The 16430-nt window shown below is 36.3% G+C and overlaps 3 protein-coding genes across 3 annotated transcripts; all 3 read right to left on the minus strand.

Moving 5' to 3' along the window:
• Positions 1-11071: 11071 nt before the first annotated feature.
• Positions 11072-13222, minus strand: RPA2_1 (DNA-directed RNA polymerase I subunit rpa2; the record flags this gene model as incomplete). Its single annotated transcript, XM_064825162.1, has 1 exon — positions 11072-13222. One exon carries the CDS (start codon positions 13220-13222, stop codon positions 11072-11074), a length of 2151 nt encoding a protein of 716 aa, XP_064680539.1.
• Positions 13223-14008: 786 nt separating this feature from the next.
• On the minus strand, positions 14009-15314 carry ATC70_005880 (uncharacterized protein; the record flags this gene model as incomplete). The annotated part of the gene is made up of 2 exons (XM_064825163.1): positions 14009-14877; positions 14924-15314. The coding sequence occupies 2 exons, from the start codon at positions 15312-15314 to the stop codon at positions 14009-14011; spliced, it is 1260 nt and encodes a 419-aa protein (XP_064680540.1).
• Positions 15315-15852: 538 nt separating this feature from the next.
• ATC70_005881 (Cation_ATPase_N domain-containing protein) lies at positions 15853-16350 on the minus strand (the record flags this gene model as incomplete). Its single annotated transcript, XM_064825164.1, has 1 exon — positions 15853-16350. One exon carries the CDS (start codon positions 16348-16350, stop codon positions 15853-15855), a length of 498 nt encoding a protein of 165 aa, XP_064680541.1.
• Between the last annotated feature and the right edge of the window lie 80 nt (positions 16351-16430).

Below are 16430 nucleotides of genomic sequence, written 5' to 3' on the forward strand. Positions count from 1 at the left end.
ATACTTTATGTACTACAGACTTGTGCAATATATGAGACATGCTATAGACATGCATACGATATGCTATAGACATGCTGCCATATATCCAAATACATGCTAAAGATGTATGCTCAGCGATATACACTCAGATATATACTATTGATATAGACTACGTAGACTGTACCTATCGGATAATACATGATACTAGATCGATATTAGTTATCCTTATAGAAAGGATAGATCAGGGTACTTCGGATGAGAGTCTAATTATTCATCCAGACAGAGCTAAATCATGATTAGCTTGCTGGAGTTGTCTTTTAGCATGATTAGACATTAGTTGATCTGAGTTGACTTATTTGTTAATCTAATTAATAGAACTTTTATCCATTGTTATAGTATATAAGATGGATCATCTACCAAGCCAGTAGAGATACTTCAGTTTACTTTAGACCTGTCAGTTTGATAATAAAACATACCTTTATCAAGTTGACATTACTGTTTTTTTATTCTTTTTTTTCCGTGAATTTTAGTCTATCAAGCCTCAAATTCCACACTGACAACACTCATCGATGCTGTTGACGAGCCAAGCACTTTATGGTCTGCTATTTTTTGAAAGTAGATCAACTGATAGCTAAGCATACCGCTCTCCTTGGGCGAGAAAGCAATCCGCTTCGTCTCTGACACTTGTTTCCGTAAGAGGCGGCCGTCAGAAGGGGGAAGCGGCTTCGATTTGCAGATCCTTCCATCGACTGAAAGCTAAAGACGTGAGGCAGCTATCCGACGACATGTGGGTCAAACATGTATTTTACTGAAGTTAGTCGTTGATCTTCTCGCTTTTATTATACCGTTTACCGACGCATATAAATGTATAAAATTTTGGCTCACAGATATTTAAAAATCTCGATGTTTTCATACGAGAGCATTTTTCTTTGAGAAGGTCAAGGTGCTCACTTGAAAGCATCAAATAGGATTCTACATAAAGACATCTATGTTCTCGAGAACACTTGCTGGGTCGTAGTGCTATATCAACAGCCGATATGGCTATGATGGCGATCTGTCAATCGAGCTAATAAAGCTGCTTCTGCCATACCCCAAATTTAATGAAGGCTAATTCTCATTGTAGCATTTTTTTTAATAAATAAATCTTAATCAATATTGCACGGTTTGAACAGCTAGAAACAAAAAATAGAGTCAATTGTTACCATATTGTAGACTACTACCGGATCCAATAGTACCAGTGGCCATGTATTTTGCAGATTAACAAATGTCAGAGATTATAAACAATCAGACCCATTATATACACCATATAAATTACAGATTCATGATGTCAAATCCGCTCAAACTCATTTAGTCATGCTCAGATCCAACATAACTGAAAGTATCTAGTCCAACTTTATTTAGACTTACCGACGACATATCTAATATTTGTTAATAATTTGAAAGTAGCAATTTATTAAGGTGATTGAGTATAAATAATGTAGCTGCAACAACAACGTAAACATCGCTTTGCTAAAGTAGTAGCTAATTTATCAGAAATAAATTATTTATAAAAAAAAAGAGTATGAAATTAATCAGGTAAAGAATATTGTTTATTACATTGAAAATTAGAGGGTTTATATACTATTCGAATTGAGGGATTTGATGTGAGGATAAGGTATTAGATGGGTTGATTTGGGTGATAGGATAATAGATCCAATCCATTATCCTGAACATGCCATGATATGGATCGTAACTGAATCCTGTTTCATGTCAAAGTTTATGATCTGATGTGACCGGTGCTTGAACTGCTTGTTTCTACGCATTTGGAGATCCGGTTTAGAAAATGATACATCAGTACACATGCGAAGGCCAAACGGAGATTGAATCTTTATTGTTCTGGATGATGGTCCATGAGTTTTCTAAATCTATTATCGACCTAAAACTGTTTGATTCTTGATAGTAAACACCCTTTCAAACTTATATGAAACTTGTAGAGAATTCAAAGCAGAATACAATGGTATTTATATCAAGTCTCTGGTGTACATTGTTCACCAAATATTTGGTACAATTGTTTTTGCAATTTTTTAACTGCTTTCTAAAGATTAATTACTATCTTTCATCAAAACATATTGTTAAGCATTACTAATCATTGTAGACCAGAACATATCCTACCGAATGAGCTATTGCTTGAAGCTCTGGCATAACTCTATCATGAAATATTGACAATATTGTCCTGACCAAAAAAAAGTCACCAAATTTTTTGCTTGCTATCACAGGCAGATTTTGAAGCAAAATCAATGATTTTGCATGCTACCCTTTTCTGAACATACCTCGACAAATACTAACCGGATTCGCACAAAACAAAGACCATTCAATAGCTCTACATTAGATCCATCATAATGTAAGGGTTTCAAGTACCAGATATACGTTTTCTTTATAAATTTGCTGAAAAATATAAATTTTATGAGCTACAAGCTGATATATTCGACAAGGTGCTAGATAACTAAAGTCATACAAATGAATATATCAGTAAATTATCAGTTTATCATTCTGTGCAAAATTAAGACGACCCTTTATTGAATGAATTGTGTGGTCCCATTAATATCTTTGTGAATAATGTCAAATCCTGAGGTGTAAAGACAAGTGTGATGATCCAGTAGATTGTCGTAATTGATATGTGTAGATAGTCTACAGTTAAGTGTAATTGTAACCGCTCTTGTATGTCATTGAATTAAATGGTATTGTTTCAGTAATAGTCATCCTACTAGTTGACTATTTGTTGGGTCTTGATGTGCGTGTAGACTGTAGTTTGATGTGCGTTTAGTAGTGTATGTAAAAACCGATGGGATGTTGATGGGTTGTATTAGGTGTAATATAATGGATTATGATGTGAAATGCATCAAATGAAAATAAGAAACCAAATTTACTGCTTTATTATGGCTTTTCACGTTTGCTTCCTTAGGGTTATTATACCTGTTTAAGGTCAAGGTTAGCAAATGTTGCCTTGACACCACAAATCACTTAATCCACAGCTAAGTATAGCAGGTATAACATTATTAAAATTAGATGCAGTGTGTTCTTGGGACAAGGGCTTGCAGTCTCTAATTTGCTACTACGACGCTTTTATGTTCAAGGCTTCCAGTATTTATTACTTGCCCATTCATCTCGCTACGCTCGATGTCGGCGTCGCCCTGCTGGCTCTCATTGAAGCCGTTTTAAATCAGACATTATAACATTTTGGTATATCAAGTAGATTTTAAACAATTTATTATTAGTTAGTAACAGAAAGATTGTATCAGAGCCAGGAGGAGGAGAGGAGGTATCTCCCTTAGTATCCTTTTTGCTTACGCTGATATTAAACAAAGCCTATTATTGGGACAATGCGAAAGAAATTCAAATTTTATGCAGTATTTGTATATCACAAATGCCATTTTTTGATAATAGAATTGTCATATCATTCACTGCTGCTGATGCTCTTAATAAGATGGCGACATAAAGCCGGTCATAAGTAAATAAAGGACTTGTGTAAGATTTACAGCGACTTTTTTGAAATGTTGATATTGCAGAAGGCTCGCTTGTAACAAAGGCACCCAAAAAAGTATTTGGGTTAAGCAATAACCCTTTCAATTCCATGATCCCCATTTAATCAACATCGCAACCATCATTATCATCAACAGAAAGGCATTTGGGTCAGCCAGCAGCAACGCCGCCGCCAAAATTAATTCAACCTCAGCTTATTTTTTTCTGCTCAAGATTGGACAGATTTCGCCTTTTTTCGACTTCTTTAATGTATCTTTTGGTATTCGACTATATGAACTGTGATAATCACCCTACGCTTCCTAATACATTCTTGAAGTACTTTTCAAGGCGCTTCCGATGGTGCTAACTGTAATAAGTGTTTTGATTGAAACTATTGAGCAATTCAATAAAATCTGAAATGAGGTTTTTAGCAAAAATAGCCATATTTTGTATATGAAAGCCTCATAACAGTGGTTTCAGAGGTTGCTATGGATCGAGACAAACATTTTGATTTGATATATGCCATAGTAAAAGTCTTTATTTTCAAGGCGAAAAATGCGATCCTTTGATTTTCGTAAAAAAACCATGAGGGGTACCTCATGCTTTTTGGTTGATTTTTGGCCATATTTTTTAGGTTTTCAAAAAGTTGAGCAAAGGTGTCAGAAAGTTACCACTACTCAAGTGCAATTGTTTGGCGTTATTCCGGTGGCTCAGAAATGTCTACATGTCAAGATATGAAGGCTTGGAAACTGTCCAATTTGGTTATGTTTATGCTTTATAGCTTTTATTTACACAGCATGAACCACATCTTTAGTAGCTAAAGCCGTCTGGAAGGGCAGTTCTGCAACCTGTGCAGCTTGTAATTTCAACAGGAGACATATTGATTTTGTAAGACTAATTCATACGAATTTTGATGCCCTATGTTGCTGGTAAGCTTATTATTAACAATGCAAATGAGAACCCGAATTTGCTGCTTGAACATTATAGTCGTACACCTTTGCTTGGCTACGGTATATTCGATCAGGACTAATATCAACAAATGTTGAATTAGATGCAATATCACTACACTTGACGACGGTGTCACCCTGCGGGCTGTCGCCGTAGACATTCCAAATCATTAACAGTAATAAAACACAGCTATAAATGTAGGTTTTAAACAATCCATTATTAATAAAGAAGGAGAGAAATCGAATTTACTACTAAGATACTACGATTTTGCATATTCGCTTCGCAACAATCAAGTCCTCGTATAGATCAATACTATGAAAGGCTGGACTGGATTATATGTGAATATAACACGTAGAAAGACATGGCTTACAAATTTACTGAGTTTATTAAAGATGCATGCATTGAATACCCCAAAGAGTAGCACACATTATTATGTTGCCTTTGTTGCAGAAGCGGGCCCATACTGTTTAATTTCATTAATAGGATGCTATCTATTGCACGGCATGAGATAGTAAAAAGATAACATACATGAAAAATTGTCTTTTAATACTATCTATACGATACAACGTTTGCCACAATATTCATTACATACTGTTTCTCAATCGCTTGATGACCGTGTGGAATATACAAAATAATCCAATCAGACTGCAGATAATAATCTTCATAAACTGCTACTGTAGTGGAATTAGGTTCTCGAAACTTTGTGGTACTATATTCGCTTTTACTATGCCATCGCGTTGTTGAACAGTTCGTAATATATGAATGTTATTTTGAATGTGTACTAGAGCTGATTCGTTTAAAAGTTACTGGCAGATAAATGTAAAGTTATCAAAAAGTTTCCGCATAGAATGTTACAAAGTGTTTTTTTATTTAATGGTGTTGTGAGTATAAGTAACAGATTTAGATAAATGTATATGTCTCAGCAGTATAAGTGAGAAAAAAAATAACCTTTATTATTTTTGATATTCATATTAACTATAAAAGTTACTAACAAAGTCTGTGTGCACCTGTGTCGTGTGTATAGGTATAGTTTTAGAGTAGACTTAGATAAATGTATATAAAAGAATAGAATTGAGATATAAGATGATCTTTATTGTTTTGCAAATTAAGTTGATATTTATACTAAATTAAAAAAAGTTACACACAAAGTCTGTGTGTACCTGACACCTGACAATGAAAAAAAAAAAGGGGGGAGCTTGCTTCTTTTATACTGACGCTGAAAGCTCACGTCTGGGCCACACTTCTTTATATAAAGACGCTGATGGTCTCACGTCTGACATTTAACGAACATTGAATTCTTATATATGGTGAGAAAATCTTAGTATTGTCAAATTGTGGTTTCTTTTAAATATATCACATTTTCATGGGTAAGAATGTAATGAATTGAAAAGTTTGAAATTGATTTGATCGAATTGACTATTCCCAATAACGGAAAATAATTTAGTTAAAATGTAATGGCAGAAGGTTCTTTAAACTATTCCGGTAATATGAGTATTGCTGGTTGCTGGCTAGCAAATTCAGAGTGAATTCTTTTGGAGTTGTACTGTATAAACGTGCATTCAACTACTATCAAGGTAAGCTCTAGGCCATGGTATGGTATAGCACCACGGAGGTTTCATATATCGGATACTGGAAAATATGAACACAAAAGCGCCATCGTAGTTAATCAGAGATTAAAGGCTCTTCTTCCAAGAACATAGCGTATCTGATCAAGTGATTTCTTGTTTGCTATTTGGCTATGGATTGCGTGATATGTTGTTTCAAGGCAACACTTGTTGGTATAATTGGCCTTGAGGGGGTTATACCGTAGCCAAACGAAGGTGAATGGCCATTACAGTCAAGCATTTAATCCAACTGTTGTTAGCATTAATTTATATAAGGTTTTATCTAGGGAGGCGAAGGTGCAATACCAAAATAGTATTCAAGCATCTGGCCCAATACATGATAACAGCGATTTTAAAGGTGGCTTTACCATAGCGAAGCCAAAATGTAAAGGCTTGGTGTTTAAATAGCATATTCGGTTTCTCATTTCCATTATCATTTTGAATTGGTTTTACAAGCTCATCGTCTATCAATCCATGACAACTGGGAAAGAATTGTACCTGTGGAATACATCCACTATGATCTGCATTCCGACAGTTCGTCCAGTTACCAGATTTAGATATAAACTATATGTACACTGGATTAGATGTACGATACCGATTTATACTGTAAGAAGATATGGACTTCAGATACGCTACTAGTACTATAAGATTCATACTATATAAGATATAGGCTATAGATGGCACCACGGACATGAATGGCGCTATAGATTTATACTTGTATTCCGACATTGACTACGGATGTTTACCATAACTGGATAGGCACCAAGATTAATGCAATATGAGCTTGTTGCTTCAGATGTGCACTTTATGGTCCACGCTATAAGACACATGCTTATATCCGTGATACTAGCTACAGATACTTTATGTACTACAGATCACTAATCTAAAATATATATACTGGAAAACTATGAAAAAAAGTAGACAAGCCAATCGTATCCTTTAAAAGTTTGATAGTATTGAAAGCCAGAACAAAGGTGGGCATAACCACCGGCGAAGCCGGCAATGGGGAGGGGGTTTGGTGGAGGGGCTTGGCCTCTCCACCAAGAACATAACAATGCATCTAACTTAGCACTTGATGACATTGATTTATAGGGAAGGTTTACCTTAGCGAAGCAAAGGTGTAAAGAATCTAATCAAATATTAGGTAGTATTGAGATATAGGGGGGGGTATACCGTAGCAAATCAAAAGTGCAAGGCCAAGGTAGTTATGCGTCTAATCCAACACTTGGTAAACATTGATCTATATGAGGGCTTGATTGTAGCGAAGAGAATATGCAAAACCATAGTATATAGTAGTAAGCAGCAATTTCAAGTTTTTATTTCAATTGTTAATAAGCTTATTGCCAGCAACATAACACATCAAAATTTGCATGAATTAGCTTTGACAAAATCAATATGCCTCGTATTCGAATTAAAAATTGCACAGGCTGCGCAACTACCCTTCCGGAAAATTTCAGCAACCCAAGATGTAATTCATGAAGTGTAAATAAAAGCCATAAAGCAAAAATACAGCCAAGTTTGACAACTTTCTGGCCTTCGTATCTTGACATGTAGACCTTTTTGAGTCACCGGAATAATGCCAAACAATTGTGTTTGAGTAGTAGTAATTTCCTGGCGCCTTTGCTCAATTTTTTAAAGACCCAAAAAACATGGTCAGAAATCGACCAAAAAGCATGAGGAATACCTCATGATTTTCTCTGAAAATCAAACAATCGCATCTTTCACCTTGAAAATGAAGACTTTTACTATGGTACATAATAAATCAAAATGTTTCTCTCAACCCAAAGCAACTTTTGAAACCATTTTTATGAGGTCTTTATATGCAAAATTTCGACATTTTGGCCAAAAACCTTGTTTCAGATTTTTTGGAATTGCTCATTAAATTCAGTCAAAACATCTATTTTACTTGGCATCGTTGGAAGCGCCTTGAAAAGTACTCCTAGAGTGTATTAGGAAGCGTAGGATGATCATTAGAGATTATATAGTCGAATGTCATAAAATAGATGAAAGAAGTCGAAAAAAGCCAAAATCTGTGCAATCTTGAACAGAAAAAAATAATCTGAGTGTGAATCAATTTTGGCGGCGGCATTGCTGCTGGCTGACCAAAATTCCTTTCTGTTAATGGCAATGATGATTGCGATGCTGATTAATTGGGGATCATGAATTTGAAAGAACAATCGATTAGCTTGAATCCTTTTTTATTTGGTTGTTTTGCGAGTTTTTCCCTATATAGGTGTTGTTAAGCACAAAGAATAAAAGGATTATTATTTGTAGCTTATAAAAAATGTTCAATATTATAAAAACAAGAAAAGACTTATTTGAATAAGATCAGACACAAAAACTAAAGATTTATTGATGAAGACAAGAGTTATTCTATTTATACTAAGTTCTGAATGCCAAAGTAGCAATTTATCTTGTACAACGCTTATCACATCTGGTGAACCTCAGTATTTAGATAGCTGAGATGCACTTCACTTATCATAGCTTGTCCATGTTGTTGCACAACACAGACATATCTACCCATCAAGAATACCTTAATCTTTATAGACAGTTGTAGCCCTTCTGGCACAACAGGTGTCTTTTGCAATGATAACCTCTCAAAAAAATTGCTGTAGATTTCATAAAAGTCCTGTGTTTACGCATGGCCAGCTCTGTGTCGCCATCTCAAGAGCAGCATCCGCGAATGGTATCACAGTTCTGTCGCCAGAAAATGCAACTCGGACGGAGGATGTAGTAAACCAGAAGTCTTATAATAATATAACGTAAATGCTTCATAAAAAATATTGATTTGTACCTCCAAATTTCTGACGTTTAAATCAGGCTTCATGCCTAATATAGTCATTGTTTAAAATGTACTTTTATAGCAGAGTTTTACTATCTCTTCTGATTTGAAACGTCTTCGGTGAGAGCCCGCAGGGCGACGCCGTCATCGAGCGTAGCGAGATAGATCCGCTAGTACTTTATATACGACAGACTTGTAGTATATATGAGACATGCTGTAGACATGCATACGATATTCTATAGACATGCCATATATCCAGATACATGCTAAAGATGTATGCTCAGAGATATACGCCCAGATGTGTACTATTGATATAGACTAAGGAGACTGTACCTATCGGATACATGCTACTAGATCGATATTAATTATCATTAAAGAAAGGATAGATCAGGATAGATCAGGGTACTTTGGATGAGAGTCTAATTATTCATCCAGGCAAAGCTATATCATGATTAGCTTGCTGGAGTTGTCTTTTAGCATGATTAGACATTAGTTGATCTGAGTTGACTTATTTGTTATTCTAATTAATAGAACTTTTATCCATTGTTATAGTATATAAGAAGGATCATCTACCTGGCCAGTAGAGAGACTTCAGTTTACTTTACACCTGTCAGTTTGATAATAAAACATACCTTTATCAAGTTGACATTACTGTTTTTTTATTCTTTTTTTTCCGTGAATTTTAGTCTATCAAGCCTCAAATTCCACACTGACAACACTCATCGATGCTGTTGACGAGCCAAGCACTTTATGGTCTGCTATTTTTTGAAAGTAGATCAACTGATAGCTAAGCATACCGCTCTCCTTGGGCGAGAAAGCAATCCGCTTCGTCTCTGACACTTGTTTCCGTAAGAGGCGGCCGTCAGAAGGGGGAAGCGGCTTCGATTTGCAGATCCTTCCATCGACTGAAAGCTAAAGACGTGAGGCAGCTATCCGACGACATGTGGGTCAAACATGTATTTTACTGAAGTTAGTCGTTGATCTTCTCGCTTTTATTATACCGTTTACCGACGCATATAAATGTATAAAATTTTGGCTCACAGATATTTAAAAATCTCGATGTTTTCATACGAGAGCATTTTTCTTTGAGAAGGTCAAGGTGCTCACTTGAAAGCATCAAATAGGATTCTACATAAAGACATCTATGTTCTCGAGAACACTTGCTGGGTCGTAGTGCTATATCAACAGCCGATATGGCTATGATGGCGATCTGTCAATCGAGTTAATAAAGCTGCTTCTGCCATACCCCAAATTTAATGAAGGCTAATTCTCATTGTAGCATTTTTTTTTAATAAATAAATCTTAATCAATATTGCACGGTTTGAACAGCAAGAAACAAAAAATAGAGTCAATTGTTACCATATTGTAGACTACTACCGGATCTAATAGTACCAGTAGCCATGTATTTTGCAGATTAACAAATGTCATAGAGATTATAAACAATCAGACCCATTATATACACCATATAAATTACAGATTCATGATGTCAAATCCGCTCAAACTCATTTAGTCATGCTCAGATCCAACATAACTGAAAGTATCTAGTCCAACTTTATTTAGACTTACCGACGACATATCTAATATTTGTTAATAATTTGAAAGTAGCAATTTATTAAGGTGATTGAGTATAAATAATGTAGCTGCAACAACAACGTAAACATCGCTTTGCTAAAGTAGTAGCTAATTTATCAGAAATAAATTATTTATAAAAAAAAAGAGTATGAAATTAATCAGGTAAAGAATATTGTTTATTACATTGAAAATTAGAGGGTTTATATACTATTCGAATTGAGGGATTTGATGTGAGGATAAGGCATTAGATGGGTTGATTTGGGTGATAGGAGAATAGATCCAATCTATTATCCTGAACATGCCATCATATAGATCGTAACTGAATCCTGTTTCATGTCAAAGTTTATGATCTGATGTGACCGGTGCTTGAACTGCTTGTTTCCACGCATTTGGAGATCCGGTTTAGAAATGATACATCACTACCCCACACCAGCTTGGAGACCCTAGGTCGATAGCGAAACCATAAGATAGCACCTCTTGATTAGTGCTTGTGATGTAAGTGATAAACCGTGAAAAAAAAAAGAAAAGAAAAAAATGTATGTTCCCTATGCTTTCATACGAAGTTGCTGCATGATGGAATCGTTGATTCGCCAGTAAAAACCTCTATACATTGAAAACCAAACATGCCAATTGGAAAAAATACCAGTGTAATTTACAAGGGAAAAAGGCAGAATCTATTGACAAACATCTATAAAGATGATGGTTGTCTATTCTCAATCAACCGCGCATGTCTCTTTGTAGATCTCTCTTCACGCGTTGCAACCGATCTTTTGTTGATTGATTTAGGTACTCTTTGCCTTTTACCAGAGCTCTTTTCAGGTGCTCCTACTCTCGCCCAGTACTGTTTGATAGGTTGTCTTGAATCAAACAACTCTGGAGTTTCCCATGAATCATAACTACAATCGTAATCCTTCCAAGTAACGAGATATTGATAGTTAGGCGCTTTACCCTTATGTTTGAGGATAGCCTCAACTTCATAACGTTTATCAGCAGGTTCTGGAGGAGGTGAATTCTCGTTCATCAATTTAATGTGAGATGTAGGAACATCTCTTGATAAGAATGTATCGGTTTCATCTTTTAGAATGTAACTGCCATTCTTTGTATAACCATGAATATAGAACACGCCCTCGTATTTAGGGTCAGTTTTACTGTTCTTACTTTCTACATTCTTAATCATGACAGAAGCTCCTATGGGGAATGGGTTCTTTAGAATTTTGTGTCGCTTCATAAAATAAGCATTGTCAGCTTTCTGTGATTCGACAATCTGCTCCTTGATTGCAGGTACAAGAATTTTGTCAATTCTCTTGATCTTGTCTTTCAAGGCCTTGGCATTTAATGTTTGTTCTGGAAGACTCATTTCAACATCAGAATAGTCTTTTAATTCATTAGGAAGCCTGGCAAACATGACAACAAATGGTTTCATGCCGTGTAGCCTTGATTTATGTAAATTTAAGCTATAGTCTGTGCCATCAAGATACAAATCCCAATTTTCGGCACATCCATCCAGCATGTTAATGACGATGGTCTTTGAGCTCTTGACCGCGGCTTCACAAGCGCTGTTGCCTAACAGGCACCATGGAAGTGAAAGCCTTTGCTCTATCTTTGCATTGGCAGCAATGCTCTCTAGTAATTGAGAACTGAACTCCTTACCTTTATCATGAGAAAGGATTTTTGGGTAACCAAAAAGACTAAAAATAGAGACAATTTCTTTAGCAACTGTTGTTGCAGTTTTGTTTGGAAACGCCCGTAATACAATGAATCTTGAGAATAGATCCATTGCTACCAAGATAAAGTTGTTACCTCTAGGAGTAGTAACATCAAATGTGCCTAGGTCAAAAGCCCAATGATCTCCAACAGAATCCGCAGTATGATTCTTTGATGGATGATATACATGTCTTCCTATGTTAAATATCCTGCATTTGCTACAGTTCTTGACATATCGTTCAATATCTTTTCTGAGCCCTTTCCAATGCATTTGGTAATCTTCATGTATAACCTGCTCCATAGCAGTGATTCCATAGTGTCCTAAAAGGTGAGATTTTTCTAATAGTTCTTGCTTTTGTTCTTCACTTTTAGGTACTTCATAAATGTCCAAATGTGATGCATAAATGCACAATTCTTTATTGTCCTTGCTGTCAGAATTTGCAGTTTCTGTGAGTGCACTGCTTACTGTGTTACTGTTTGTATTTTCCTTATTAGCATTATTCTCAGTATCATTAATTTTGGTACCCTGAGTACTCTGGTTGAAAGGCTGTAAAATAATGTCATTTGCTTTAATACCCTTCTTTTGCTTCTTAGCTTCATGAAGGTCTTTATCATTTGTAGGCTCGATTGGATCTAATATCCGTTTAATAACAGTAGCTCTTCTAGCGAGAGAACCACACCCCTCCAGCTTCTTTGTACCAGGTACAAAGATGCGAGAAAGCCGATCTGCTAGAATATTGTCCATACCCATACAGTATGTGATATCAAAGTGAAATTCAAAAATTGTATCATAAAAGTTCTCAATCATACGAGTAAGTTTCTCTTGAGAATGTAGGTACAATAGACCACGATTATCCAAGAATAAATGAAACTTTTCACCCCGTAACCATTGGCGAAACTTATTAAAAGCATAAACCACTGCCAAAAGCTCACGCTTGGATGACCCATAGCGTTGCTCACTGGCAGATAGTTTATGGGCGATGAAGCCATTATAGTAAATACGCTTTTTGATAACTTGATATAAACAGGCACCAATGCCATATGAACTAGCATTAGCGACAAGGCAAAATGGATAGGCTAAATTAGGTGCTGGAATGATAGGGTTACTAACAAGCAATTGTTGAATGTTGGTCATGGCAGTTGTATGATCCTCTGTCCATTCCTTGTCAATATCTGGAGTATTTTTAATGGCATCCAATGGTGCGGTTAAAGTAGACAAACGAGGTAGATTGCTACTAAAGTAATTTACCAATCCTAACCGAGATTGAAGTTCTTTACTGTTAGCGACCTTTGGATCCCAATCTAAAATATTGCTTACTTTACGAGAATCAAAGGCCAACCTTTTCTCGGATAGGCAAAAGCCTAATTGTTGTGCCAGAAGGGCTACAACTGTCTATAAAGATTAAGGTATTCTTGATGGGTAGATATGTCTGTGTTGTGCAACAACATGGACAAGCTATGATAAGTGAAGTGCATCTCAGCTATCTAAATACTGAGGTTCACCAGATGTGATAAGCGTTGTACAAGATAAATTGCTACTTTGGCATTCAGAACTTAGTATAAATAGAATAACTCTTGTCTTCATCAATAAATCTTTAGTTTTTGTGTCTGATCTTATTCAAATAAGTCTTTTCTTGTTTTTATAATATCGAACATTTTTTATAAGCTACAAATAATAATCCTTTTATTCTTTGTGCTTAACACTAATATATTAATGCTACGCTGAGCAAAATGAGTCTTTGCGTGATTTATCTTGAGATTAGCCTTTTTTAACCAATCAATAACTATTTTGACGTATTTTAAATGTGTTTCCATGTCTGCTTCTGTGTACACCGTGTGCACCGTGATATCGTCTATAAAATTGGTGGTGACAGAGCTTAGATCAGAGAACAAATTAGTCAGATACCTTTGTACAAATGAGCTAATTGGTAGTAATCCCATGGGGGCAGTTCCTGAAGCTCCATTGCAGGCCAGTTGTTGGATCGATAAATGAAACATATTTGCGAGAAGCGCTTGCTAGCCTAAAACTATGGAAACATTGTGAAAGATTCAACACCGAAAATATAGCGTGTTCTGACATCTTTCTATGTAATGTGCTAATCAAAGGTAGTGGGAATCGATCGGATTTGTCTGGATCTAATGCAGCATTGACAGCTCTGCAATCCACAACTACTCTATAAACACCAGGAGCATACTCACCAGTGCTAGTCTTTTTACGTACACAGAATATAGGTGAGTTGTATGGCGTTCCAGGTGGTGCTGGTTGAATGAAACCATTCCTAATCCATGTAGCCATTTGTTCCTCAATAGTTGGTAAAAACTTTTCTTCCAGGGGCCATTGAGGTTTATACATTTTGTTTTCATGATCTTTCAATTTATGCAACTCTAGGGTACTACCTGGTATATTGCAATATGCCTTAGGATCAATGTTTTTGTTGGCCTCAATGTACGGTTCAATTTCTTTCATGAACTGAGCTCTCTCTGCCTCTGTACCATAAGGAGAATCATTAGGAGTGTAGGGATTTGGATCAATTGTAGGAATCTCAGGGTTATTATCATCATCCCAATCCATCGCCATGTTGGAGATTGTAATGCCAATTTGCATGATCAAATCCATACCAATTACCACATCAATGTTACTAAAGATATCAAAAATCTCAAATTTAGAGTAACATTGGCGAGAATTATATGTAATCTTAATGTCTTCTTCTGTAGAACCAATTCTATCAATAACAGTGTCCTTTTTACAAGCTTTAATGATGCCTTTAATGTCTTTATTTATTTTCACTTCTAATATTTTGGCTAACTTGGGGGGAGAGACAACTAAATGGGGAACCTGTGTCCAAAAGAAAGTAGGTTCGAACCTTGATGTCGTTGCCCTCTAAAGTAATTGGCAAAATAATAGAGTTTTTGTTTAGTAAATTGCGAGGTGGTTCATTCATGTATTGATACTCACAATCTTTAATGCTCATGGCTGCGAAGGTCATGTTCTGCTCGTCGGATTCCGTATCTGTATCCATATTGTCATCAGAGTTGTAATCAGTCTGCTGATTGGGCACAGGGACGATCGTCTTCTTGACGACCTTACTTCGAAATCTTGGTTGATTATTCTTCATCTTGCACACGGCCCTGTGCGCTGGAGTCCATCCTGACTCCTTGCAATCGTGACAAATACGAGTGTTGACCTCACCAAACTTCCTTTGTGCCTCATCGATTCGTTTTTTCATGCTGTCAGATGCTTTGCAATCCTTGGTGCGATGATTGTGGGCATTCGGATGATACATGCATCGTTTGGGTGAGTGACTGGTGACCTTGGTGTTTAGAATAACGAAATATAGACAGAGTAAATACAATTAGAACTGAATATATTTATTATGTTATTCCAAGATTGAATAGGGATCAAAACTAGTGTAGATATCAAAGGTATTTATAGTTATTTGACAGTGCCGCAGCAATAGGACCTTGATCTTGAATGCGGGATAATTGTATAAGCCTCGAACCAGTAACGAGGATGTGCTGCATCAGAACTCATGAACCACCAGTCAAGGATAAACAACAAAGATAATCCAGGATAGAGTGTTCTTCCTAATAGCTTTGACGGAAGAACATTTGTCGGAATTGAAACCCACTTCCAGGGACGAAAGGCCATAGGCTACCATTCTCCAGGAACCAGGATATAGATTAGCCATTTGATGGCACCACTCATGTTCCTTCGTGCTGCTTGAATAAAGACCTCTCACTTCTACTATGCATTTCAGCTCATTCTCAGATCCTCTTATGTAATATACGACGCCTAATACATTTGCCTCTCAGAGATGATCTATATCCTAAACACTTGCTAGCACTATTGTTATTCAAAATTGAGGCGGAGGATGTTACTGGAGTTGCTTTTTCACGTTCTCTTTCCCACTTGTCCTTAAACAGAGCGTTGTAGATAGCTGTTATCTTGTTGACCACCAAATCCACGGTGATCTCCTCCTTATTAGAATTGGTATTGAGAGAATACTTGGTGTAGTTCGCCAACTCTTCTGGAAGGGCCTTGATCAAATAACGAACGATACAATCCTCATCCTGGATTTCAGCCTGATTGCGCAATTGTTGGAATTTGTCCACAAATTGATTGAAAGCCTCTCCTTGTTGATACACTAGTCGCTCCAACTGCTCTCTTGCCGCATCTCTCATATCAATGCTTGATCGACCATACTTGTTGATAACTGCTGTACGGAATTCGGACCAAGTTAAACGGCCTTGTTCAGCAACCATGCTTGTATACCAACAAGCCATTTCAGTTGATAACTTGGCTGGTATTGTGGAATTTGAGGCTTGATAGACTAAAATTCACG

The sequence above is a fragment of the Mucor velutinosus genome (assembly GCF_035048745.1).
Source record: "Mucor velutinosus strain NIH1002 chromosome Unknown tig00001544, whole genome shotgun sequence".
NCBI classification, from domain to species: Eukaryota; Fungi; Mucoromycota; class Mucoromycetes; order Mucorales; family Mucoraceae; genus Mucor; species Mucor velutinosus.